Genomic DNA, 27,662 nt, shown 5'->3' on the forward strand with positions numbered 1-27,662 from the left:
GCACGACTATACCTGGATCTCTATATCTCCTGTACCTGGATGTCTATATCTTTTGCAAGACTTGAGAAGTTTTCAGCTATTATTTCATTAAATAGGTTTCATATGCCTATGCCCATCTCGTCTCCTGAAATTCCTGGAACTGGAATATTTGGTCACTTACTGCTGTCCCATATGTCACAAAGACTTTCTTCAATCTTTTCTTTTCTTTTCTTTTTTTGGTCTGATTGGGTTATTTCAAAAAATACCTCTCTTCAAGTTCAGGAATTCTTTCTTCTGCTTAATCTAGTCTATTGTTGAAGCTTTCAATTATATTTTTATTCCATTCACTGAATTCCTCAGTTTTAAGATTTCTGTTTGTTTCTCTTTTATGATATCTATCTCTCTGTTGAATTTCTCATTCAGGTCATGAATTGTTTTCCTGATTTCTTTGCATTTTTATCTGTGTTCTCTTGTGTCTCACTGAGTTTAATGTCATTATTTTGAATTCTTTTTCAGACATATAATAAATTTTATTTTCTTTGGAATCTGTTGCTGGAGAATTATTGTGTTTCTTGGAAAGTGTAGCGTTTCCCTGTTTTTTCCATGTTTCTTTTGCCCTTATGTGCATCTGGTGTAACAGTTACTTCTTCCAATTTTATGGATTGGCTTTCATAGGGAAATACTTTTCTATAGATGCGTCCATAGTGTTGGGTGGGTAGGGTGCTTTGGATTTGATTATGGATTGGCACAGTAGCATAGTTTCTGTTTAATTTCTTCAGCTGTAATCAGTGTCAGTGGTATCTCTGAGTTTCTCAGTGACTTAGACTGTCATTGTTAGTGGAGGCCATGCTGAGGCTTTGCTGAGGATGGAGATGCCAGGCAGGCCAGTCCTTGAGCACCACTGGTGGCAACAGTGGTTAGGATGGGCCTGTGCTCAGGCCCTTGGATGGCATATGTGGGCACCAGCAGTAGCAGGAGGGATGGGCCTATCCTCAGGTGTCCTCCAATATTGCACACAGGCACTACCTACGTTAGACAGAGCAGGCCAATCCCCAGGCCTCCAGATGGCATGCTTGAGTGCAGGCAACAGTGGGTCGTGGGCTGGGCAGGCTTGTCCTCAGGCCCCTGGATGATGCATGTGGGGGCCAGTGTCAGCAAGTGGGGCAGGCCTCTCCTCAGGCCCTCTCAATGGCAGGCGCTGGTTGCAGCAGTCATGGTAGACCATTCCTCGGGCCCCTAGACAATGCACATGGGTGCTAGCAGTGGGTGGAGCATGTCTGGTCCCTGGACAGTGCGTGCAGGTGATGGTGGCTGCAGTGGATGGGGCAGATTGGTTCCCAGGCCCCATGTGGGCATAGGCAGTGGCAGGCAGGGTGCTGCACCTTTCGCAGCAGCCATCTTATGACAATGAGGTGATGTGCTGAGACAGTGAAACAGAAAGACAGAAGGATCCGGAAAATCTGACACTGTGGAGCCATCATAGTCATCCTAGATTGCCTGCTTTGGGGATCATTTCACATGAGAGAAAGATTAACTCCTAATTCACTTTAAGCCAATTTGATTTTAAGCCTTTACTTCAGGCAACGCATGCAAATCCTGATTCAGAAGTCACTTCAGACATACCAGAACTCAAAACACATTCTGAAAAAAAAAAAAAAATCACTGAAGGAGGTTCTTCAGCAAATGAAGATAACAGCTCTGGTGGCTGGTCACCAGAGGGGGTGCTGAGGCAGTACCTTTGCCAGAGTGTTGCGGGATGCGGTGATTCCCTCCAACATCAGTTTCACTGCCTGGGACAGAGGCTTCTGGGCACCCAGCAGCATACTGGTCTCCATCCCAAAAGCTGCCTGGGGGAGAGAGAAAGGCAAGGTCATCCCTGGGGCACAGAAGGGCAGCAGATCCAGGGCAAAGCCTGGCATCATTCTGCTAGACACCTGGACTCTGAGTTAAGGGTTTATATGCATCATATCATCAGCTGCTTATGAGAACCCATGATAATTTGATCCCCATGGAATGCTGTGAGGATGAAGTAGCTCATAGTAGCTATTCAATAAACTTAGCTTTCTTCCTTGACAAGATGCATTTCCCCTGAAATGCAACCTTCCTTAAGTGTTCATTCTATATTTGCTTCACAGTGAAGTGAATGAATAGCAAAAATGATAAAGGAATAGCAATGTGATAAGAGGAATCCAGTCACTGTCCCCACACTGCAGTTCCCTGACCTGCCCCACCCCCACATAAAGTGGGGTTTGGGGTTACTGGGGCCACTGCTGAGTCTACTGGGGTGAAGAGCCAAGTCATACCCTATAGGGAGTGCAGAGTGAAGGCAGCCTTTGGGCTGAGAGTCAGGCAGACCTGAGATCAAATCTTGCTTCTGCCATTGACCAGCTCCAGGCCAGGCCCTGCACCTGTCCCTTGCTCAAGAATGAGTTAGTAGCCCCAAACTCACACTAGGTTGCTTTGAATATTCAAGGAGACAGAATGTATGCAGAATATATGAAGCACACAGGAGTTGCTGGTATGTTAGAGGACAGGAGGGAGGGGAAGAGAAAAGGAAAGGGAAGAGGGAGAGAAGAGACCCCTCTACCCCATGTGGCCCTCCTGGCCCCCATGCCCGACTGTCACCCATCACCTTGGCCAGGATGTCCATGGCGGTGTAGGTCAGCATGTCCTGCATGGACACTGGGGTCTGCCCATCTGCCTTGGCTTCTAGAATCTCCACCAGCTGCTCAGCCTTCTCGTTGAATGTTTCCATTAAGCTAACCAAGGAGCTGGAGAAACAGCACAGGCATCAACGGCCACTGGCCAGCCCAATATAGTGGACTGCCACGTGCCCTCCCTCTCCGCAGAGAGGATACTGTGCAGAGTGAAGGTGGGTGGTCCCTCCCGTCTTTCTGGCCTCCCCTTGAGACCCAGATTGCAGGTTGGAGTTGTAGTAACTGAACTAAACCCTGGGGTTTCACCATTCTCCTCCACTCAGGATGAATGCTGTTCTGTTGCTCTTGTCCTAACAGTTCCACAGGTCCTCTGTTGGTCACTGTGGCCCCTCAGCCCTGATCTCAAAGGGGCATGACAGTGTAGAAACTCTGGGCCTCCTAGAGTCCATGAGAGGGCAGCCCCGGTTCCCCTCCTGCCCCTCTATTCCCATTGCCTGCTCTCCTTACCTGCCCTGCCCTGGGCACCAGCTGCAGCATTTTGTTTTCCCACTTCACTGCCTGTCCTTGAGCAATCATGGTGTCCATCTCTATGTGGAAATGAGTCCTCAGATACCATTTGCACCCCAGAGTTCCCAACCCACATGGCTCCCTCCCAGGCACAGAGCTTAGAAAGACATACAGAAGAATGCACTCCAAACTCACAAAAATGGCAACCCCAAGGGAGTTGGAAGGAGGGGACTGCCACTTTGTACATTACATGTCTCTGAAATTTTGCTAAGAGAAAATGCTGCTTTTATCATTCAAAGAAATGTTCTATTTATTTATTTGTTTGTTTGTTTGTTTGTTTTTCCTAGACGGAGTCTTGCCCTATCATGCAGGTTGGAGTGCAGTAGTGCAATCTTGGCTCACTGCAACCTCTGCCTCCTGGGTTCAAGCAATTCTCCTGTTTCAGGCTCCTGAGTAGCTGGGATTACAGGTACGCGCCAGCATGGCTGGCTAATTTTTGTAGCTTTAGTAGAGACGGGGTTTCACCATGTTGGCCAGGCTAGTCTCAAACTTCTGACCTCATGATCTGCCCACCTTGGCCTCCCAAAGTGCTGGGATTACAGGCGTGAGCCACCGTGCCCGGCTCTAGAAATGTTAATCTTTTAATATTAATCTGAGTACAGAGTACATGTGTATTCTTTGTCCTATTCTTATTCTTGAAACATATCTGAAAATTTGAAATTATTTCCAAATAGAAAGTTTTTAAAAAGAGAAAATGGGGCCAGGGCCAGGGGCTCATGCCTAAAATCCCAACACTTTGGAAGGCGAAAGCAGGAGGATTGCTTGTGGCCAGGAGTTCCAGACCAGCCTGGACAACACAGCAAGACTCTGTCTCTACCAAAAAAAAAATAGCTGGGCGTGGTGGCACACTCCTGTAGCCCCAGCTGCTTGAAAGGCCGAGGGAGGAGGATCACTTGAGCCCAGGAGGCCTAGGTTAGAGTAAGCTATGGTCACACCACTGCACTCCAGTCTGGGTGAAAGAGCGAGACCCTGTCTCTAAAAAAGAGAAAGAGAGAGAGAGAGAATGGGAGAAGAAAAACTAAAGTAGTAACCAGCTCTTCATTGCCCATCTAGCCCATGCACACGCCTGGCAGCAGGCGAGCCTGGGGTTCTCCACTCTCATCTGGTCCCTTTGCAACATGAAACACTTTGAAGCATGCTGTTGCTCTTAGGAGGGGGATGAAAATCTTCATCTGAGCTTAAGAGCTGGAGTCCACTTCTTGCTGACCTCTACCTGTAACGTTGCCTTCCTGTTCCCAGGGCCTTTTAGCTCCTCCAAATACAATGCTCCTGCCCACCTTGGGGCTGGTGCACACACATCCCCTCTCCTGGAGCACTCACCCTCCATCCCCTACAACCATCACTACCTGAATGCCTCCCTTTTCCAGATGGACACTCAAAGGCCACTTCCTCAGGCAATAACTCTTGAGCCCCAGGTAAGTGCCATATATGCTCCCACAACACCCTTGACTTTTTCTCATAACCATTACATGGTTGGTAAGTAAAATTTGCAAGATTATTTGTTGTTGTTTTTTTTTTTAATCACATTTAAGTTGATTATCCAGATAGTATGTGGCCAGTTATTGCAGAAACACTGAATCTCTTACAGCTATTGTAGAAACAAAACTGGGCTACAGTGTTAGGTGAACAATAAAATCCTGACTCCCTTGGTGGACTCAGACCAAGGTCTTCCTATAAAACCAAAATCTAGAAAAGTAGAAACTAGCAATTTACTCTCACAGTTTTATTAAAAGTACGAAAGGATATTCTGTGTGGGTAATGGTTGGAGATGAAACTCATCAGTGGTTCCTATTTTTTCTTCATTAGTGAATTAGGATTCATCAAGGCTCAAGAATACTTTCATAAACACTTATAGGCATTTTCTAAAGTTTCTTTCATAAAGCCTTGTAAATTTGGCATTTACAATAAAACAGTCATCTCTAAGATGACACCTTATTGTGAGATTAAAAAATAAAAATATCTGGTGATGCTGTGTAATAATGTGAATGAATTTAATACCACTGAACTGCACACCTAAAAATGGTTAAGATGGTAAACTTTATGCTATGTGTATAAAAAGTTAAAAAAATGAAAATGTCTGTGAAAGCACTTCATAAACTATAAAGCACTGTTCATGAGGTTCTATGTGCTGAGATGCTTCATCAAGACAATGATATGGTTATGTCATGATCATGTGGGCCATCATCTGGTTAGAATTGATGTCTCCCATAACCTCAAAGCTTCCTGAAGTTTGCTTGGCTGGCCTTTGTAACCCTGGCTCTCAGCACAATAAGTATTTTTTAAATAAATGTCTCTTTCCAGTCTATTCCTTCCCATTTTCACTTCTGACAACTTTCCAGTAAGACTGAGGCTATTCCAATTCATTGATTCACTTACGCATTCATTCACTCTATGGGCATTCCTGGAGGGCTTGTGGGGTGCCTGGTGCTGGGCGCAGGAGTCAGGGACAGGGTGCGTCTTCTGCCTTCAGGGATCCGTGGTCTAGTGAGGGAGGTGGACATGAATGGAAGCACTGCATTGGGTGTGACAGGTGCCTTGATGGAGGCATTAACTCAGCCTCAGTAGGTGACATCTTAGCTGGGTATCAAAGGAGGAACAGGAATTCCCCAGAGGTTCACATTGAGGCAATGGGAACAGCAGAGATGCCAGAAAGAGCATAGTGGTATCCAGAAAGGCTGGGGAGAGGGGATGCAAAGGTTGGAGGGGTTTAGGGGCAGACTGAGGGTGAATGGGGTCTGATCTTCATCTCTCAGCTGATAGGAAGCCATTGATGGCTTCAGAACAGGGGAGTGGCATGGTCATATCTGTTTTAACAAGATCTGTCCAGGGTGGTGAGTGGATATATTGGAGGTGGGAAACAGGAGTAGCCAACAAGGAGGCTGTAGCAAGAGTTCCAGCAAGAATGTTTATGCAGTCCTCCACAGATTACATAGTCAAGAGTAGCTTCACAGTGGAGAAACCTGGAAGGCACCACCTCAACCACTGAGCAAACTTAACATGGCCAGCAATGGGACAGATCAGTAGCATGTGCCTCCTGATACAATGCCCCAAGGAGGACACAGCATCACTCTGTAGCATTACCACTAAAGAGGGATAGCCTGAGTCTAACAGTGCAGAGAGACAGCTGACAAATTCAAACTGAAGGACCATCTACAAAACTGTCCTGTCATCTTAAAAAATGTTAAGGTAAAGAAAGCCAAAGAAAGGCTGAGAACTGTTCTAGAATAAAGGGGGCTAAAGTGACAGGGGAATTAAATGAAACACATGAACATGGATTAGGTTTTAGACAAAACAGCTACAACTGCACAAATGACAAATTTTGAATATGAACTGTGAATTAGATAACAGTATTAGATTAATATCATTAATTTTCTCATTTTGATAAACTATAGTTTGTAGTCATTGTTCTTAGGAAATACCCATGGAAGTATTTAAAGGTGGAGAGTGCAATGTCTCTAACTTACTCTTAAATGGTTTTATAAAATATGTAGTATATAAAAAATATATGTATACACACACAATGATAAATACATTTACATATACACTCATAAAGAGAAGAAATTATAAAGCAAATGGTGATTTAAATAATAAACAATAAGTGAATCTGGGTAAAAGAGATACAAGAGTCCCTTACACTATTCTGGCGATTTTTCTATAAATTCAAAATTATATCAAAGTAAAAGATTACCTTCTTTACAATGTTAAAATAGAGTTACCAATATGACTCAGAAATTCCACTAGGTAACTATCCAAGAGAAATGAAAACATACGTCCATACAAACACTTGTACAAAAATGCTCATAGCAGCATTTTTCATAACAGCCAAAAAGTGGAAACAACCCAAAAGTCCATTAACTGATGAATGGATAAACAATATGTGGTATATCCATACAATGAAATATTATTTGGCAATAAAAAGGAACGAGGCATTAATATAGATGACACCACGGATGAGCCTTAGAAACATGATGCTAATGAAAGAAGCCAGGCATAAAGGACCTTGTATTGCATGATTCTATTTATATGAAATGTCTACAATGCAAAAATCCATAGACACAGAAAGTAATTAGTGGTTGCCAGCAGCAGATAGGGGAATTGGGAAGAAATGGGGAGTGACTGCTTTTTTTTTTTTTTTGAGATGGAGTTTTGCTCTGTCACCCAGGCTAGAGTGCAGTGGCATGATCTCAGCTCACTGCAACCTCCACCTCCCGGGTTCAAGTGATTCTCCTACCTTAGCCTCCCAAGTAGCTGGGATTACAGGCATGTGCCACCACACCCAGCTAATTTTTGTATCTTTAGTAAAGATGTGGTTTCTCCATGTTGGCCAGGCTGGTCATGAACTCCTGACCTCAGGTGATCCGCCCACCTTGGCCTCCCAAAGTGCTGGGATTACAGGCGTGAGCCACCACGCCCAGCTGAATGACTGCTTTTGAGGGTGATGAAAATGTTCTAAAATATACTGTGTTGATGGTTATACAATTCTATGAATAAACTAACACCATTGAATTTTACACTTTAAATGGGTGAGCTGTATGGTATGTGAACTATACCTCCATAAAAGTTATTTAAAAAGTAAAATACAGTCATGTGTTACTTAACGACAAGGATACATTCTGAGAAATGTGTCGTTAGGGAATGTCTTCATTGTGTGAACAGCACAGAGTATACTTACACAATGCTAGACAGTATAGCCTACCCCACGCCTAGGCCATATGGTCTAGACTATTGCTCCTAGGCTGTACACCTATGCAACAGGTTACTGAAACACAATGGTATTTGTATATCTGAACATAGAAGAGGCACAGTAAAAACACAGTCTAAAAGATTTTTTTAAATGGTCCACCTGTATAAGGCACTTACCATGAATGGAGCTTGCAGGACTGAAGTTGCTCTGGGTGAGTCAGTGAGTGAATGGTGAGTGTGAAGGCCTAGGACATTACTGCACACTACTGTAGACTTATAAAAGCTAGACACAGGCTACACTGAGTTTAAAAACTTTTTTCTTTCTTCAATAATAAATTAGCCTTAGCTTACTAGAACTTTTTACTTTATAAACTTCTCAATTTTTTAATATTTTTGACTCCTGTAATAACACTTAGCTTAAAACACAAACACTGTTCAATTGTACAAAAATATCATCTTCTTTGTATCCTTATTCTATATGCTTTATTATTTTTTTTTATTTTTAAAACTTTTTTGTGAAAAACTAAGACACAAACACACACATTAGCCTAGGCCTATGCAGGGTCAGGATCATCAATATCACTGCCTTCCACCTCCGCATCTTGCCTCACTGGAAAGTCTTCAGGGGCAATAACGGCATGGAGCTGTCATCTCCTATGATAACAATGCCTTCTTGTGGATGCCTCCTGAAGGACCTGCCTGAGGCTGTTGTACAGTAAACTTTTAAAAAAATATATAAATAGAAGGAACCTACTCTAAAAGAATGGTTAAAATTGTAGTAAATACATAAATCAGTAACATAGTCAATTATTATCATTATCTATATTATGTACTGTCCATAATTGCATCTGCTAGACTTTGGTATGACTGGCAGTGCAGTAGGTTTGTTTACACCAGCACCACCACAAACATGCGAGTAACGCGTTGCATTTCGACATTACCATGGCTACAACATCACTAGGCAATAGCAATTTTCAGCTCCATTATAATTTTATGGGACCACTGTCACATATGCATTCCGTCATCGACTGAAACATTATTATACAAAGCACAACTATATCACCAAAACACAAAAACTAAAATGAATAAAAGAAGAAGCCCTGACGAGGAGTGATGAGGTCTGATGGGGGGAGCTCTTGGAGAACAGGAACCCCCATGCTTCTGGCCATCATGGGCACTCAGCCCTTGATGTTCCCAAACTGCATGGTAGCCTCATTCATCCCCACTGGGCCAGCCTGTCTCTCTCTCTCCCTTTTGACTGTTAACACTCTGTCTTTCCCCTTTTCCTTCTCTCCCTTCAGCTGAGTGAGGCCCCCTTGGGTGGACACTTCCCTCCCCAAGGCCCACGTACGCTTCAACAGTCCCCACCGCCTCTAGACAGGCGGGAGCCACGGAGCCTCCGGCCACACTCACCTCCGGCTGAAGGCCAGGTCTATGACTCGCCGCTGCTTGTGCCAACGCTCATAGTTGCATTCGGACACCAAGCCTTGGCCGAAGAGTCTGCAGGAGACACACACTTGATGCAGGAAAGAGGGTGGGGGGTGGGGGGTGGGGAGTGACTGCGTGACGGGCTTGGGGTCACATTTTGGGATGAGGAAATGGTTTTGGGGCCAGGTGGTGGCAATGGTTGCGCCACATTGTGAATGTACTGAATTCCACTAGACTGTACCCTCTAAGGCGGGAAAAATGGTGAATGTTGTGTCAGTTTTACTGGAATTTTAAAAATAACTTAAAAAGGAACAGGATGATTGTGAGGCCAACCTCAGTGGCCTCTACATTCCCTGCCATCTGGAGGTTGGGGGAGAAGGAGGAAAGTGCTCGTGACAAGAGTGGGGCCACTGTTTACGGGGCACTCATCACATGCCTGGCAGCCAGGGCTTCAGGCTCAATTCTACACCCCACATTCTGGACCACACTGGCCCTCGCTCACAGCAGGGCTCTCCTGACCTCCCACCCGGGCCTTCCACCACGCCTCCTTACCTCTCACCAAACACAGTCTGGAGCGCACGGTACATCTTGGAGTCCTTGTTGTACTTGGTTGACATCAGGAACTTCTAAATATCCCCAAGAAACCAACATAGTCTCACGCACCCGTGAGTAGCTGCAAAATGCTCTTCTGAGACATGCCCAGAATAATCACCACTGACTGAGTCCCAGCCGCAGTGTGCCCACTTCCCATGCATGATCCCACACAATCCTCCCTATCTTCAGGTAACATCAGCTGTGTGGGGATGGTGAAAATGCAGCACAGAGGGGCGAAGTGATTTTCCTATGGACGTACAGTCAGGGAGTGTGGGGAGGGCTTGCTCACTCCAATGTCACACTTGGAACCCCGTACCATGTCACCTTCCAGAGCAGCAAAACAGGAAAAGGCAAATGCTGCTCTGAAACCAGAGTGAGAAGGGAGAAGCCCTTCTGGGAGAGGAAGGGCTTCTGGGACATAGGAAGGACACTCGGCACAAATTTCATATTGCTAGCATGCACTCCACCCGGGCAGTCAATGAAGACTCCCTGGAGGAAAACTCAACTTACCTCACCGAGAGCTGGATGGTAACAATAGTAACATTAGCCAACAGCTCTTGAGGCAGGATTGCCCAGTGGTTAACAGTATGGGCTGTGTAGTCAGCCAGCTTCAATTTGGATCTGGGCTCAGCATCCCTGCTGCATCACGTGCTAACTCTGGGACCCTGGATGAGTTACTCACCTCCTCTGCCCCTCAGTTTCCTCATCTTAGATGGATATAAGAAGAGTTCCTCCTGGCAAGTTTGTTGTGAAGAGTGTCAGTTCTACATGAGAAGTGCTAAGAATGGTGCCCGGCACACAGCAGGTGCTCAATAAATGCCAGGTGCACAGCTGCACCCTGCAATTCACTCAATGCCCAGTCAACCCAAGTTGCTGAGATTACAGGCATGAGCCACCACGCCTGGCTGCAGGTGTTGTTTTTATGCTCATCTTACACAAACATGGAGAAACTGAGGTTTAAAATTGGCCCAAGGTTACACACATAGTAAATGGTAGGCACAGGATTTGAATCCAGGCAATCTGCTCTGGAGAGAGGGGAGAAATGGCTATGGTCCAGACCAAGGGAGCACAGGTCCCCTGGAACATTCAGGCAGAGGTGCATGAGTGGGAAGGGGCTGCAGGGGTTGCAGGGCCCAGAGCCCAGAGGCCTGCTCTCTGAGCTACTACTTTATCCTGTGGGTGCTGGGAAGCAGTAAGAGGATGACTCAAATATCAGTCAACCCGGGTGCTGCTAGCTTCTCTGAGATTAGCTCCTGGGAGTCTAACATCGATTTTTCAGCTGAAAGGAAGCCCCAGAAGTGGCTGACTTTGTGTCATGAACCACATTCCAGGGACCTCAAATGTACCCCAAACACTGTCATTTGTAACCCAAGTTCTGTCCCACCAAGAGGAAGACTGTGACAGTAAATGCCCACTTTACAGGCCCCTCTCAAACACCCTAGAGTCAGCTGAGGTCTAAGTGAGTCATTCTTAGATTGAACTGAAGATCCCTACCATTAAGGCAGAGTAGCCTTAGTCAGGGTCTGACCAGGTGACCCCTCACAACCAGGCACTCCCATGGCCTGCTGTTCCAGAGGCTGGGGATCCTGTGATGGTCTGGTGACATAAATTGCGGGATGTGAGGGATGCACAGGGAACCCCCAGTGCCTTGCTGCTTCCTCTGGTCACACACACGCTGATGGCACACTTCCACCCAGGAAGGAGAAACTGCTAAGGACTTGCCCTTGTGCCATAAACAATCAGAAAACCTGGGAAATGTATGAAATGTCTGCTTTCAGACACTGGACAACAGGCAGTGCACGATTGTGAACCTCAAGAGAAGGAGGGGGAAAATGTGAGACCTATGACCTACGATTACCCAGCTTTCTACCCAGAGGCAATTCCAGGACAGCAGCACAAAGAGAAAAGACCTAAATGCAGTCCAGCAGACGTGCCAAGTTGAATAGACAGAGATCAGAGGCTAGGCAGACCAAAGGAGGCCAAAATTAGTAGGACAAAGTACCAGGGAGAAGCTATGCATAGAAGGAGCTCCTATGCAGCAATCTGCATGGGGTCCCTTGGGTCTTCGGATGTATGCAATCTATGCAAATGTAGGGTGGAACTTCAGAAGACCGGCCAAAACAACTGCTGGGGAAAGAAGAATTACTGGGTGACTACAGACTGAAGAATTCTCAGAGCTTACACGGGGCCAATAATTATTCAAGTTTCCACTACCCAGAATAGACAAACCTCAGACACAAGACCTTCAGTAGAGGCCCCAGAATGGTCACTCCTTAGCAGTGGGGCTAAACTAGCTCTCAAGTAAAAGTCTACTCTAGACCCACCCTTATAAAAGCCTTAAAGCAAGCCTGGAAAGGATCAAACTGATCTGCAAGTAACTTTATCATCTCTCAGAATGAAGTCAAACAATCTTTAAAGGAATATAACAAAATCTAGTGCCCAAAAGTGTAAAATTCACAATGTCCAGTATCCAATAAAAAATCATTAGACATGCCAAAAAGCAGGATATTATGACCTATACCTAGGCCCAGATAATGGAATGATAGAACTAGTAGATAAGAACTATAAAACATCTATTACTAATATGATCATGGAACCCACATATCTAAGAAATTCAAAGGATCCCAAATAGAATTAACACAAAGAAAAGTACAGCAAATAAAGTACACCAAGGCAGATCATAATCAATTACTGATATCAGTGATAAAGAGAAAAATCTTAACAGTAGACAGAGATGAAGTGGTATAATATTATTTGAAGATATATTTATATAAGTTAAAGATGAAATTATAAACCCTATGAAAACCACTAAGGAAGAGAGAAAAGGAACCAATAAGATAACAGTGGTTAGCTGGGCATGGTGGTAGTCCCAGTTACTCAGGAGGCTGAGGTGGGAGGATTGCTCGAGCCCAGGAGTTTGAGGCTGTGATGAGCTATGAAACCTGGGGAACAGAGTGAGATCCTGTCTCAATCAATCAATCAACAAGACAATAGTAGAGATGAAACAGAATACTAAAGCATACTTAATCCAAAAGAAGGCAGGAAAGGAGGAATAGGGAACAAACAACAGGTGGGACAAACAGTAACATGGTAGATTTAAACACAGTCATATCAATAATTACAGTAAATGTAAACGACCTAAGCACTCTAATTAAAGGCAGAGATTGTCAGACTGTATAAAACAGCAAGAATCAACTATGTGCTATCTATAAGAAACCCACTTTAAATATAAAAATGCAGATAGGTTAAAAGTAATATAATAGAAAAAGATATACCATGGAACACTAAGCATAAGAAAGCTGGAATGGAGGCTGGGCACAGTGGCTCATGCCTGCAATCCCAGCACGTTGAAAGGCTGAGGTGGGCAGATCACTTGAGGTCAGGAATTCAAGACCAGACTGGCCAACATGGTGAAACTCCATCTCTACTAAAAATACAAAAATTAGCTGGGTATGGTGGTGGGCACCTGTAGTCCTAGCTAGTTGGGAGGCTGAGGCAGGAGAATTGCTTGAACCTGGGAGGCGGACGTTGCAGTGAGCCAAGATCACGCCATTGCACTCCAGCCTGGGCAACAGGAGCAAAACTCCTTCTCAAAAGAATAATAATAATAAAGCTGGAATGGCTTAAAGTATACAAAATATACTTAGAGTAAAGAATGTTATTAAGAATAAAGACGAACATTTCTAAGGATAAAAGAGTCAATTCATCATAAACGTGATCAAATGTCAAATCCATCCTAAACGTGTACACACCTGATAACATAACTTCAAAATACAGGAAGCAAAATTAATAGAACTGAAAGTAGAAATAAATAAATCTATGATTCTGAAGGGTTCAACATTCCTTGCCCTGCCACTAGAACAAGTAGACAGAAAATTAGAACGGATTTAAAAGATTTGAATAACACTATTGACCAAATTGACCTAATCGACATTTCTAAAACCCTTTATTCAACAGTAACACAATACACACTCTTTTTAAGGGTTCGTTAACATTCACTTTGATGAACCATATGCTGGGCCATAAAACAAATTTCAATTAATTTAAAAGGACTGAAATCATGATGATGAGTATTCTCTCTGACTTTGCAGAATTAAATTAGAAATCAATAACAGAAAGATATCTAGAATATTTCCTAATATTTAAAAATTAAATAACATATATCCAAATAATCCATGGTTCAAAGAATAAATCACAAGGGAAATTAGAAAATATTTTGAACCAAATGAAAATAAAACATCAAAATTTGTGGTAAATTTGTGCTAAAGCAGTGCTTAGAAGGAAATGTATAGCTCTGAATGCTTACATTAGAATAGAAAAAATGTTTAAACAGAACAGAAATCAATTGTTTAAACTCCATCCTAAAAATCAGAACAAGAACAAATTAAACCCAAAGTGAATACAGAAAGGAAATAAGAAAAAGGAGAAATTGGCTGGGGGTGGTGGCTCACGCCTGTAATCCCAACACTTTAGGAGGCTGAGGCAGGTGAATCACTTGAGGCCAGGAGTTCGAGACCAGCCTGGCCAACATGGTGAAACCCCATCTCTACTAAAAAAATAAAAATTAGCTGGGTGCAGTGGTGGGCACCTGTAATCCCAGCTAGTCGGGAGGCTGAGGTAGGTGAATCACTTGAACCTGGGAGGCAGAGGTTGTAGTAAGCTGACATCACGCCACTGCACTCCAGCCTGGGCGACAGCAAGACTCCATCTCAACAACAACAACAAAAAAAAAAAAAAGAGGAGGAGAAATCAATGAAATAGAAGATAGACAAACAATGAAGAAAACCAATAAAACCAAAATCTACTTTTTTGGAAAAATGAATAAAATTGATAAACCTTTTGGTGAACTGATCAAAAAAAAAAAAAAAGAAAACCCAAATCACTACCTCAGGAATGAGAGAGGGAACATAACACAGATCCTACAGACAAAAAAAAAAGAAGAAAATCTTATAAAGAACTTTATGCCAATAATTTAAGCAATTATGTGAAGTGAACAAATCTCCTGAAATACATGAATTATCAAACTCAAGAAAACACAAAATCTGAATGCCATATGTCAACTAGAGAAGGAAATCCTGAAACATGCTACAAGATTAATTAACTTTGAAAACATTATGCTAAATGAAATAAGTCAGATGCAAAAGGACAAATGCCATATGATTACACCTGTATGAAGCACATAGAGTAGTCCAATTCACAGAGACAGAAGGCAGAATAGTGGTTTCCAGGGTCTGAGGGGAGGGAAATGGGGAGTTATTGTTTAATGGATACAGAGTTTCAGTTAGGGAAGATGAAAAAGTTCTGGAGATGGCCAGGCACGGTGGCTCATGCTTGTAATCCCAGCACTTTGGGAGGCTGAGGTGGGTGGGTCACCTGAGGTCGGGAGTTCAAGGCCAGCCTGACCAATATGGAGAAACCCTGTGTCTACTAAAAATACAAAATTAGCCAGGGTGGTGGCTCATGCCTGTATTCCCAGCTACTTGGGAGGCTGAGGCAGAAGAATCACTTGAACCCAGGAGGTGGAGGTGGAGGTGAGCCGAGATCGCACCATTGCACTCCAGCCTGGGCAACAAGAGTGAAACTCCGTCTCAAAAAAAAAGAAAAAGAAAAAGTTCTGGAGATGGATGGCAGTGATGGATGTACAACAATGTGAATGTCTTTAATGCTGCTGAACTCTACACCTAAAAATGGTAAATTTTGTTATGTACATTTTATCACAATTTAAACTTTAAAACATACAATGTAAAAAAATTAAATTTGTAACTTAAAAAAAATTAAAATTTCCCTCGAAGAAAACTCCAGGCCCACACGACTTCACTGGTGAATTCTATCAAATATTAAAAGAAGAAATAACATCACTCCCATACAAACTTTTACAAAAAATAGAGGAGGAAGTTATCACTTCCCAACTTATCCTATGAGGTCAGTATTAACCTGATATCAAAACTAGTCAAAGACATTACAAGAATCAAATAAACATAGAAACAAAAACTCTTAACAAAATATTAGTAAATTGAATCTAACAATAATTAAAAGATAATTTATCATGACCAGGAATGCAAGGTTGGTTTAACATTTGAATATCAATCAGTATAATTCACTATATCAATATATATCTTTAAACTTCTTTTCTCATTAAGCATCATAAAAGTCTTCGTGCATGCTTTTTGGTAGCATGCTTTAGCAAGTCTTAAACTGTGTCTATGTTTGAAATTAAATTTTTTATGAAAAATCATTTTTAACATTCTACTAGAGATTCCTGGTTATTCATTCAACCTGTCTCCTGGTCTTGAACCTAAGTTGTATTTTATCCCTCTCAGAGTCACTACAGCCACCCTCCGTTGCAGAGAATTGCCCCACACGTCTGCTGCGCACCCACAGTAAGAAAAAAATGCATCATTGTTTATTGAGCAATCGCTGTGTGCCAGGCAGGGGCTAGATGGCTCATTTATATTATTTTAGTTCTATTATTACAACCATCCTGTAACAGAGGCACCATCCCTATTTCACAGATGAGGAAACGGAGGCCCAGAATGATGAAGCAACATGTCCAAGGTCCCACAGCCAGTTGGTGGCAGAGCCCAGAGTTGAGCCCACTTCTGCTAACTCCATAGCAGAAGCCCATTCTTAGAACCTTCATGGCAGACATGATAGATAATATCACCTGCCTTGGTTTCCTCATTTCTTTTTTTTTTTTTTTTTTCTCTTTTTTGGAGATGGAGTCTCACTCTGCCACCCAGGCAGGAGTGCTGTGGGAACGCCTCTCGGGTTCAAGTGATTCTCCTGCCTCAGCCTCCCAAGTAGCTAGGAATGTTAAGCTGTCTTTTTTTTTTTTGAGTATTATATCAATTTTTTTTTGAGATAGAGTTTCACTCTTGTTGCCCAGGCTGGAGTGCAGTGGTGCAGTCTTGGCTCACTGCAACATCCACCTCCCGGGTTCAAGCGAGTCTCCTGCCTCAGCCTCCCAAGTAGCTGGGATTACAGGCATGCATCACGACGCCCGGCTAATTTTTGTATTTTTAGTAGAGATGGGGTTTCATCATGTTGGCCAGGCTGGTCTCGAACTCCTGACCTCAGGTGATCCACCTGCCTCGGCCTCCCAAAGTGATGGGATTACAGGCGTGAGCCACTGTGCTTGGCCCTTTTTTTTTGAGATGGAGTTTCACTTTTGTCACCCAGGCTGGAGTGCCATGGTGCGATCTCTGCTCACTGCAACCTCCACCTCCTGGGTTCAACTAATTCTCCTGCCTCAGTCTCCCAAGTAGCTGGGATTACAGGCACCTGCCACCATGCCCAGCTAATTTTTGTATTTTTAGTAGAGACAGGGTTTCACCATGTTGGCCAAAGGACTAATAAGAGTCCCTACTCCTATGAGGATTAAATGAGTCACTAATTGTGAAGTGCATAAAAAAGTACATAGTAAGCACTATTTAAGGATGTTTTGACATTTTATTTGTTAAATAAATTGATCAATTTTTAACTCATCATAGCCCTGGAGTTAGGGTTATAATTCCCATCTCACAGATGAAGGAACTGAGGCAAAGAGAGGCAAACTAAACATGTGTGCACCAGTTGGGCAAAACTTCCAACCCAAATGGGGACAGCAAGGTCCCCATCTACTCCCCACATCAAACAGCAATGCTTGCAAGAGTCCCCAAGCAGTGGGTGCTTAGAGGGAAAGATGCCATTCCCTTCTGGATCTTTGGGAAACCAGCCAAAATGTGCCTGGCTCTGGAACATTCCTCCAAAGTCTCTGGGACCTGGCTTCACTCCCCCAACCCAAGAAAAGGCAGGGAACTCCCTCATGGAAACCACTCTGCCTCCTACCTTAACCGACTCGGGACTCGTGATGATGACTGAGGTTTTGTGGAAGACGTTGACCCGCACAACAGGTCCATACTTCTTAGCCCTGGAAACCAAAGTGACCCGAAGGAAACTGTCAACCAACTGAGGTATGACTATCACCAATCCCGCCCAGCAGAGAAACAGATGTGTCCCGTCCCAGAAGGTGCTCAATGAGGGCTACCAGAAGAGTGCTGTGCTGGGGCCCAGGAGCCCTGGGGGCAAGGTTCTGCCCTGTTGCTCACTTGCCAAGTCACGTCCCCCACCAGGCCTCAGTTTCCACAGCCATGGAATAGGGTTGGAAACATCCCTTCTTTGATCGTCCCAAAAGGTTGTCCTGGGAATCGAATTATTTGCATCTTTGAAAGTGCTTTGAACAATGTAAAAAAGTGTCACACCAAACAACGACTCTTACCTAGTCACACCCCCCAACCACTTTACAGATGAGGAAACTGAGGCTCAGAGAGCTTCTGACGGCTGGTCTAAGGTCCTGCAGTGGGTGAATGGCACAGCATGGCTTCCAAGCCAGTCTCACCTGCCTCCACTCAGGGGAGGAACTGCTGAGGCTGGGAGTAACCTGGTCTAGGGAAAGGTGAGGCTGGGAGTCTGTGTGCTGGATTGGGTTGGGGGAGCTGCCCCAAGGGAACCTGGAGTAAGGGCAACAAGTGACAAATGAGAACCCACCAATCCAAAAACACATCTTGGAGCACACGGCCACCAACCTCATCCTTTTTCCAAAAGCAGGGGAGGTGTCCTAGAAGGAAACTAGAAGAAATGGGAAACATTAGGCTTACCAGCATTCAACAGGAAAGAACGGTCCCTTCCCCACAAGATCTTATTACGAGGCCCACTTCACAGACAGGAGGACCGAGGCATGGGGAGGTTACAGCACTGGCTCAGGGACACCAGGCCATAAGAATAAAGACAGGATGCAAACCCAGGTCTGACCAGCTCCAAAGACCCTCCTGGAGAAGAAACAGGTTTCTTTTCCTGTCTCCCTGGCACAGAAGTTGGGGGCTGGCAGATAGAAAGGACTCAATAATATTGTGTGGAATCACCTCAGATATTCCCCAATACTAACCACGCTGGGCACCATGCTAGGCTTCACCCCTCCAACCTCCCCATATGGCTGATCAATCCGTTATTAACCATATTGTATAGGACATAGGACAGGCAAGACGGAAGGGTGAAATCATTTACCCACAATTGCACAGCTGGTACCAGGGCTCCCCAAAGCCCTTCTCAGCAAGGGATGGTTTGGTCATATAAATCTGCTGTGTTCACCAACTTGTAAACAAGCCAATGCAGTGTCATCCTGAAGCTCATTCCAGGGGGCCCATGACTCCTGGAATGACTTTATTCCTACCAAGTCTCCTGTATGACTTTATTCCTACCGAGCTCACTGCAGCATCCCCAATGGGTGACAACAAAATCACATTCTCCCAGGGAGAGACGGAGAGTAAATAAACAAATAAAGACAACGTCCAAGGGTGATAGGAGAAAAAGAGAACAGAGTATGGGGAAGAGGAAGTGCTGGGGAATGAGTGTGCAGGTGTCCGTGTAAAACCCATTTATGCCTGGTGTTCCATTATTGGAATGCTAAGCTTGTGGAAGTTATGTATGTCCTGCTGCTCAAGGTCATCGCCAAGGTCTGATTTTTCAAATTCAAAAAAACTGTAACCTCAGGAATAAATGGGTTAACACAGGCAGGGCAAGGAATATCCCTCTAAGAGGGTGGTTTGTGAGATGAGACCTGCAAGAAGCGGGAGAAGAGCCTTCCAGGCAATGTGAACAGCAGGTGCCAAGGTCCTGAGGTCAGAGTGTGCTTGGACAGTGTGGCTAAAGGCAGAGTACTTGAGGGAAACAGAGTACAAGGTGGGGTCACCAAGACTGGGGGCAGGTCACGTAGAGCCTTGTGGGCTGTGGTCCAGATTTTTGCCTTGACTTTGGTGAGCTGGGGTCCACCGGAGGGTTTTGAGCAGAGCAGAGATGGGCTCTGACTTGGGTTTGAATGGATTGTTTTGCAGGACTGCAGAGAGCAACCAGGGTAGGGGAGGAAGCAGGGACACTAGTGACAGGGAGGGACTAGGAGAGGTGACGAGGGCTCAGAACAGAGCAGGGCAGCAGAGGCAACAACAAGAAGGGATCAGATTCTGAATGCACTGTGAGGCTGAGCACTGAAACGTGCCGTTTGGCTATGGGGGTATGAGGATGACTCTGGGCTTCTGGCCTGGGCTGCTGGAAGAATGGATGGAGCCGACATCTACCAAGATGAGGAGGAGCTGGTTGGGGTGGCAGAGCCACTGTGCCCATCCCCTGCAATTTGCCAGGGCTGTCTCTGGCTCTGCCCACAGGAGATGAACCCACTTCGAGAAGCCCTCCACCAATGACCTCAGCCCCTCCACTTCGGGGTAGCTTGGTAGCTTTGGGCATGCACTGTACACAAGTCCCCAGGGTTCCCAGGGAATTGCACCTCAGTTTTCCCAAGAGGTAACTTGTTTTATTGGTTTGTTTATCTTCTTTATCCACTCCCCTCCTACTGCTCAACCTGGGATCATCCCCCACCTCCTAAACTACTTACACTTCATTTCTTATCTCAGGATCATCTCAATCTCAGATAAGCAGATGAAATTAGGAGCTTGGCTTGGGACCAGTAAAGTTTGTGGTGGACTCTTGAGCAGGAAGTTAGACACTCAGATCTGGAACCCGGGGAAGGGCTGTAGGCCAGAGACATAAATTTGAGAGCCCACAGCAGAAAAGTGGCATTTCCAGCCCAGTGACTGGATGAGGCCACAAGGGAATGGATGCAGACAGAGAAGAGGACCAAGAACTGAGCCATCACTGAGAAGTTGGGAGCATAGGGACAGCCAGCCAAGTGCCCTGAGCGGGAGCGCTAGGGAGGAGGGAGGAGAGCCAGGAGAGTGGGTGAGAAGTCAGGGGAGGATGCGGGACAAGGCGGAGGGGAAATCGGCTCTGCCCAGGCTGCTGGGGGCCAGGTCAGACGAGGATCCAGGGCTGATGGCTGGGTTCGACAACATGGAGATCACCGGGAACCTGGCCCCCAGCAAGTTTGGTGGAGAGGTATGGGGCAGAAAGAACCAGAGGGGAGAAAGGAGAGGCCCAAAGACAGGCAGTCAGCCAGGTGGGTTACCATAGGGGGCGGCAGCTGCCGGGGAACGTGAGGGTGAAGGAAAGGGTTTTGTTCCAAGCTTTGAATTTGTGCATATTATATAAAAATGGGGATGATGTAGAAGAGGAGGAAGCGCGCTGATGGTGGGGGGGAGCGGAGGGGGGTGCTCCTGGGACAGGGTTGCTGAGCAGAGGGGCAGGTTGGCCTGGGCTACCCTCCCGGAACAGCTGGAAGGTACGCGTGGGCCTGGGGCGGGAGGTGGGCAGCTGCTCAGTGGAGCCCAGGAAGGAAACTCACCGGCTGCTCCCTTTGCTCAGGGAAGTAGGAGGCAAGAATAAAAGCTGAGAGTGCGGATGGAGGGGGAGGTGATGGGGACTGAAGCAGGGAGAGTAGGCGAATAAACGCCCTGGGGAAGGAAGTGCAGGGTGGCCGCCTGCCTGCAGTGGAGGCTCACGCCAGGTGAGTGGCCTTGAACTTACCGGAAGATGGGCTGTGGACATCACACATGCCTGGATGTATTTCCAGAGTAATCTAGTGTCCTCGCTCTCACTTCCCAAAGCTCACATTCTGGGGGAATGTTCTCAGTTTTTAGTCACTTAAGTGAGGACAGAGTCTGAGCCCAGAGCTTCCACCCTAACCCCTGGGGTTCCGTGCCACATGGGAAGGAAGGTGAGTGCCATCTCAGGAAGACAGAGGGCACAGAGAGGGGTGGGGTCCCCATGGCCCAGCAAGAAAGGGAACAAAAACCCATTCCTTCTGACACCTGCAGGGGGCGCTGGGGAGGCAACAACAGAGCAGGAAGACCCAGGTGTTAGAAACAAGCAGGTAAGGCTGACACCCTGGCCAGACATGGGGACTTGTTGCTCAGCATCTTGGCAGGCATGCCAAGCCCACTTGGCATGTCCCTGGTGATAGACTGGACATGGCAGAGCAGCCCTGGGAGAGAGGAGAGGCAACCCCCCACCGCCCGCTCCCCCCACACCTCTCCAGCACATCCAGTTTCCAGCAACACCATGATTGGCTGAGTGGGGACCCAAGCTCTCCTGTGGGCAGAGAAAGCCTTGGCCAGTGAAAAGAGCAGAGGCCATCTGGAGAGCCCACGGTGAAGTCACCCAGAGGGATGAAGGGAATGCTGCAGTAGTGGAAGAGTGTGAGGGTGAGGGGCCATGATTGTGGCTCATGCCAGAGGGGCAGGGTGGTGAGTGCTCAGTTGGGCACCCAAAGCCCATCAGATGCAGCACCTGCCAGAGCCAGCTGTGGGGCTCCCCCATGGCTGGCCACCCTGCTCCTTGTTGAACAGCCTCACCCCAGCAACTGGGCAAGTAGGAGTAGAACCAGCACTGTCCAGGAGTCAATTTATCCCCAAATAAATAAAAATTGGGAGAGAGAGACCTTTCATTGTCAAGTTTACATCCACTCCCACATTACCAGGAGAGTAGGGGCTGATGAGGAAAGTTAGAACAGTGACAGAGAAATAAAGAAGCTACAAGTGTTTGTGTGGGATCTGAGTGTGGGGGGTCTGAGTTTTCAGCTGTTACACGGATCCATGCAGTAGGATGTGGTAAGAAAAGCACAGAGGAGGAGCACTCAGGGAGGGCCTCCTGCAGAATGAGGAGGATGAAGAGTTGCCTCTTGCAGTGAGAGGGTTCCTTGCCTGCCAGCTGGCAAAGTCATAGGGTTCCCAGGCACAAATGCCACTACTGGGGACTCAACACACAGATCTCTAGTCAACCACAGTGTCGCCAACCATAGTTTAAAGATCTAGCCTTTTAATGCCAAGGCATCGGGTTTCTGCTAGAAGAGGTTCCAGAACTTTCATTTAGTGCAGTTTTATATTTGACCACTAACCAATTTTTAATCCAAAATCTTTTTATATATGCATTGTTCAGTTCACCTCCTGACAATACAGAGCCCAATCATGATTATATTCATCTTCCTCCCACTCCTCCCTCCGCACCCCACACACTCAGGTCACATGTAGGCTTTGTGGTATAAGATTTGGGAAGAATTTAGCCATAAAAAGGAAAGCAGTAAGGACACATGCTACCACATGAATGAACTTCTGAAACATTATACTAAGTGAAAGATGCCAGACACAAAAGGCCACATATTGTGTGATTCCATTTATATGAAATGTCCTGAATAGGCAAATCCATAGAGATAGAAAGCAGATTAATGATTGTAGGGCTGTGAGGGGTGGGGGAAAATGAGGAGTGATGCCTAATGGGTACAGGGTTTCTTTCTGGGGTGACAAAACAGTTCTGAAATTGATGGCGATGGCTGCACAGTGCTGTGAATATACTAAAAACCACTGAATCATACATTTAAGAATAAATTTTATGGAATGCAAGTTACATTTCAATTTTTAAAAGATGATTTAAGTTCTGCTTTCTCAAGACACAGAGACCAGAACAGGTCATCTGAGTTTATGAGAAGACCAAGTAACGATGAAACTTATCAGAATAAGCACCAAACTCATTCAATTCTAAGTGCTGATGGCTGATCTGAAAACTTGCGAGGGTGATAGTGTACATCACAGAACTTATGGGAAATTTCCACCATTCAACCTTGAATCGCTATTGATCAAGTGTCTACTATGCATGTACCGTGTGCTGCTACATGTCGGGGACACAGTAGTGACTGAGACAGACAGGGGCCCATGGAAAAGACAGACACTTAACAAGAGCTTGCACAAATAATTACCCAATTAACATTATGCTGTAAAGGAAAATTACAGTGACTTCAGGGTTTATAAAATGAACATAATATTTTGGGGGGAGCAGGAGGAACCTCCCTGAGGAGTTAGCATTGAAGCCAAACCTGGAAGGCTGGGGAGAAGAACCATCCAGGTAAAGTAGAAGGCAGAGGAGCTAAGCAAGAAGAGAGAAAGCACCAGAAGGGCAAAGAGCCAGCAGGGAGAACAGTTGTCTCCCTTTGTCACCAGCCACAGAGATCTTTCCTGAACCCATCAAGCAGAGATTCAGGCTTCTAATGCCAATACATCTGGCTTGTGCTGGAGAAGGGTGCCTTCCAGAACGTTCATGTCCTGAGATTTTAAAAAGTGTGTCTAATACCATTGTTTATTCATTCATTCAACAAATATTTATTGAGCTTCTGTAACATGCCAGGCACTGGGGATACACAAGCGAACACCGAGTGTCCCTGTCCTCCCGGGGCTCACATTCTAGAGTGGGAGACAGTCAACAAGTGAACAGACAGTCAACAGGTGGAAAGAAGGTAACTTCAGAGGTGATGGCCCCTGAGAAGTCTGGGGCTGGGTGGTCTTTACACAAGGTGCTCGGCGAGGCCTGTTTGAGAGGAGCAGAGGAAGAAGACCGCCAGGCCCAGGCTTGAGAAAAGGACCCTGAGGGAGGCAAGCTGCGGGGGGTGGGGGGGAAGGGGAGGTTGGGAGGAGAAAGGCTGGGGGCAGTAGTGAGAAAGCAAGAGGGAAGAGCAAGGAGGAGAGTGGGTTCGGAGAGCTCGGCAGGGGCCTCGCGGGCCATGCAGCCGACTTAATTTAGAACTGCATTTAGTTGTCAAGTGATAGGAAGCCCTTGGAGCAGGGAAATGACACATTTAATTTAAGCTTCACAAAGCTAAGCTGGCGGGGGGGGTGGCAAGTTGCGGGGGGTGTAAGTTGCGTGGGGGTGGGGACCAAGGATGGAATTGTAAGTACTAAGGAGAAGACAAATGGGGTGTCCCAGAACAGAAATACAAACAAAAGGAAACATGACTGAAGTACAGCGTGCTCCAATCCAGGCTGACCCTTTCCAAGTCTCAAAGTTAACAGCGCCCACTTTGGAGGCAGGCTGACCTGGGCTTAAATCTAGGCTTACCAACCGTGTGACCTTGGGCAGGTGACTTCGCCTCTGCGCGCCTCAGTCTCCTCGTCTGAACGATGGGGTAACCATAGCGCCTACCTGAGAGGGCTGTCGCTGACATCACGTTTGTGGGGCCCAGCTGTGCGCGGTGGGCGCCCAGCAGCTGCTGCGGCTGTGAGTAATTTGTTACTAAGAATAGTTAGCGCCCCTCTCCGGGCCGCCGTCTCGCAGCGGCCGCGCGCACAAGGCGAGGCCGGACCCCCGGCCTGGACGCCGGCTTAGACGCGGTCCCCCGGTCCCCAGTTCCAGCGCCCCAGCCAGGCCCCGCCCCCAGCCCCGCTCACCTGGGCCGCGGCGGCCCGGGGATGTGCTCGTAGCGGCTGCGAGCGCGGTGCACGAAGGTGCAGCAGAGGCCGAAGGCGAGTAGGACGGCGCTGCCGAGCAGCAGCAGCCCGGGGCTCATGGCTCCGGGGCAAGCCAGGCCAGGGTCGGGCCGGGCGCCGAGGGGGCCGGGAGGCCGCGAGCCGACTCAGCTGTCAGCGCCGCGCGCCGCCTCGGCCCCAGGCCCGGCGCGACCCAGCACCCTCCCCGCCCGCTCGGCTCCGCCCCCGCCGACTCCGACCCCTCCCAGGGCGCACCGTCCCCGCCAACCACGTCTCCGCCTCCGGCTCCGGAGCTCGGGGCCCTCCCCCGCCCCGCCCCGCCCCCCAAAGCTCCGCCCCAACCTCCACACGGCCCCAGCCCGGGCCCCGCCCCGAGCATGTAGTCTTCACCAATCACAACTCCGCTTCTGGCTCAGCCCCCCAGGCTCCGCCCCCACCTCCTCAGACTCAGGTCCGCCCCAGCAGCAGCTCCGCCCAGAACGCGTTGTCCCTGGCAACGCCGATCCCCCTCGCTCTGGCCCGGCGGCGGCGCGAAGTCCTGCTGGCTGGCTCCGCCCACTTCGGCGCCGCCAAATAACGGCATCTTTCCGCGCGCGGTCTTAGGCCCCTTCCTTTCTCCCCAAAACCTGCCCGGAAGCCCCATCCCAGCTTGCAGAAGTCCGCATGACGCCGACTGTTCCCAAACTTCTCCTTGGAACCCCAGAACCCCAAAGTTGTTCTCCAGTTGTCCCGGGGCGCCTCTTCCGCCCGGATAGTCCGCATCTAGCGCCCGTGGTCCGCCAGCGGGGCCCACGGGCTGGTGGCAGCATCCCGCGGGACCGAAGGACGCCTGTGCGCACGGCGTGGCCGGAGGCTGCTCTCCCAGAGACTCATGCGCCTACGGACCTTCCCAGACCAGGCGAAGCCCCACCTGAGGGGCTGGCTCAGGTGCAAAGGAGTTGGAGGGATGAAAATCTGGGTCCGCCCTCCAGGGAAAGCGGGAAGTGTGCCGGGGAGGCGAGGGTAGCGGAGGAGAAGGTATTTTCGAAATAATGATCAGGGCTTCCCCCTCTGTCGTAACGCACGTCTCCTTACCCATCCCGTATGTTGATGAGGCCAACTCTGGGCGTTTTAGTTCCCAATTCCTATCCCGAGGGGCCACCCAGCGTGAAAGCCGTGACTGGGGACGGCCAGGTGTGCCCCACTCCTAGCCCAGGTAAAGGTCCCCGGGCTGGAGGGAGGTGCCCAGGGAGTGTAGCTGGTGCTGGGTTTCTGAGAAGAGGCAATGCCCCTGCCCCACGCTTGAGCCAGTCCTGGAGAGGTTGGGGGTTGGAAAACTAAGGGGACCTTCGTACCGCTTTCCCAGGTACAGCCAGGGACAGTCCCCGCCAGGGACATGGGACATGGCTGTTAGGGGTGTGTGGGCTGAGGGACGACGGAGAGGGCCAAGCCTTAAGAGCCGTGCCCAGCACGGAGGAGGCGGGATTTCTGCCCCCCGGGGCCACTGCAGCCTGGACAGGTGGGCAGCAGGGCGTCCATCCCCCCGACGCCTGGCCCGTCCTCCCAGTTGGACTCGGGGAAGTTGGCTTGCCACGGCGCCCCCGTGTGGCGGCGGTGACAAGCAGCCGCAGGCGCACCGGGTAACTCAGGCTGGCCCTGCTGGAGTGAGGTGTGGAATGGGGCCACCAAGTCCCCTGTCGGCTGTGAAAGCTCCAGGGCTTGGGGGCAGTTTGGAGGGAGGATGAGGCTGCAAGAAGGAGGGTGTGGATTTCCTGCGCGCTGGAAGGTGGGTTGGGGTGGTTAGCTAGAAAAGAAATGTGACCGCACCACATTTAGTATCCAGTTTGTGGAATGGCTCCCTGAGATTACACAATGCATCGCACTGTCTGGAGAGGAATTTCTCTTGCCTTGTCTCTCTGGACCCCTGGAACAATGATTCTGTTAGCAGCAGCGAATCCATATGGGTCTGCAGCAGCCTAAGTTCTTGCCTCCTCAGAAGAAAGAATTCTACTGAGGGGCATAAAGTAGAGTGAGAGGCAAGTTTTAGAGCAGGAGTGAAAATTTATTTAAAAGTTTTAGAGCAGAAATGAAAGGAAGTAAAGTATACTTAGAAGAGGGCCAAGCAGGTGACTTGAGAGAGTCAAGTGCGTGGCTTGACCTTTGACTCGGGGTTTTGTAGATTGGCATGCTTCGGGGGGGTTGCATCTCTCTTCTCCCCTGATTCCTCCCTTGGGGCGGGCTGTCTGCATGCGCGGTGGCCTGTCAGCACCTGGGAGGGGCCGAATGCACAGTTGTGTTTACTGAAGTTATGCGCACGCTCATTTGAGGTGTTTTTCCCTTACCGGTGTTCCTAGAGGAAGGTCATCTACCAGTTTATCGCTGCCCTTTTGCCTTAGTGTGCATGCTTGAGCCCACTCGCCCAGCTCCTGAGATATCAGGAGGCCGATCACCAGCTTCAGGTGTTTCTATCTGTTGGGAGATTGCCTCTTCCTGGCACTGGCTGCGACCAATTATTTTAGAGAAGCAGTTTATCAACTGCCTGACCATCACCTGATGGTCACTTGACATTCCTGGTTGGAGGAGGGCCCTCTCCTGCCTT

The 27,662-nt window shown here is 47.5% G+C and overlaps 3 protein-coding genes across 4 annotated transcripts in view; 1 reads left to right on the plus strand and 2 right to left on the minus strand.

Moving 5' to 3' along the window:
* Positions 1-27,662, plus strand: part of SETD3 (SET domain containing 3, actin histidine methyltransferase) — a 363,397-nt gene that overhangs the window by 44,206 nt on the left and 291,529 nt on the right. The window lies entirely within an intron of this gene.
* LOC126958426 (cholesterol 24-hydroxylase) overlaps positions 1-27,662 on the minus strand; it is a 515,386-nt gene that overhangs the window by 18,420 nt on the left and 469,304 nt on the right. Inside the window, exons 2-8 of one of the 2 annotated variants that reach the window (XM_050796734.1) lie at positions 25,046-25,263; positions 18,435-18,515; positions 17,736-17,817; positions 9,867-9,940; positions 9,300-9,386; positions 2,612-2,750; positions 1,716-1,826 (exon numbers count right to left, since the gene is read on the minus strand). In XM_050796734.1, the coding sequence (XP_050652691.1) occupies positions 1,716-1,826; positions 2,612-2,750; positions 9,300-9,386; positions 9,867-9,940; positions 17,736-17,817; positions 18,435-18,515; positions 25,046-25,164 (693 nt within the window). In that variant the 5' untranslated portion in view covers positions 25,165-25,263. Of the gene's footprint in view, positions 1-1,715; positions 1,827-2,611; positions 2,751-9,299; positions 9,387-9,866; positions 9,941-17,735; positions 17,818-18,434; positions 18,516-25,045; positions 25,401-27,662 lie in introns of those variants that run through there. The other variant, XM_050796735.1, reaches the window with a different exon arrangement.
* The window catches only part of HHIPL1 (HHIP like 1), a 37,404-nt gene continuing 36,479 nt past the window's right edge, over positions 26,738-27,662 (minus strand). Inside the window, exon 9 of the mRNA XM_050796687.1 lies at positions 26,738-27,332. Within this exon, the coding sequence (XP_050652644.1) occupies positions 27,139-27,332 (194 nt within the window). The 3' untranslated portion in view covers positions 26,738-27,138. The remainder of the gene's footprint in view (positions 27,333-27,662) is intronic.

The sequence above is a fragment of the Macaca thibetana genome, chromosome 7, assembly GCF_024542745.1.
Source record: "Macaca thibetana thibetana isolate TM-01 chromosome 7, ASM2454274v1, whole genome shotgun sequence".
Lineage (NCBI taxonomy): Eukaryota > Metazoa > Chordata > Mammalia > Primates > Cercopithecidae > Macaca > Macaca thibetana.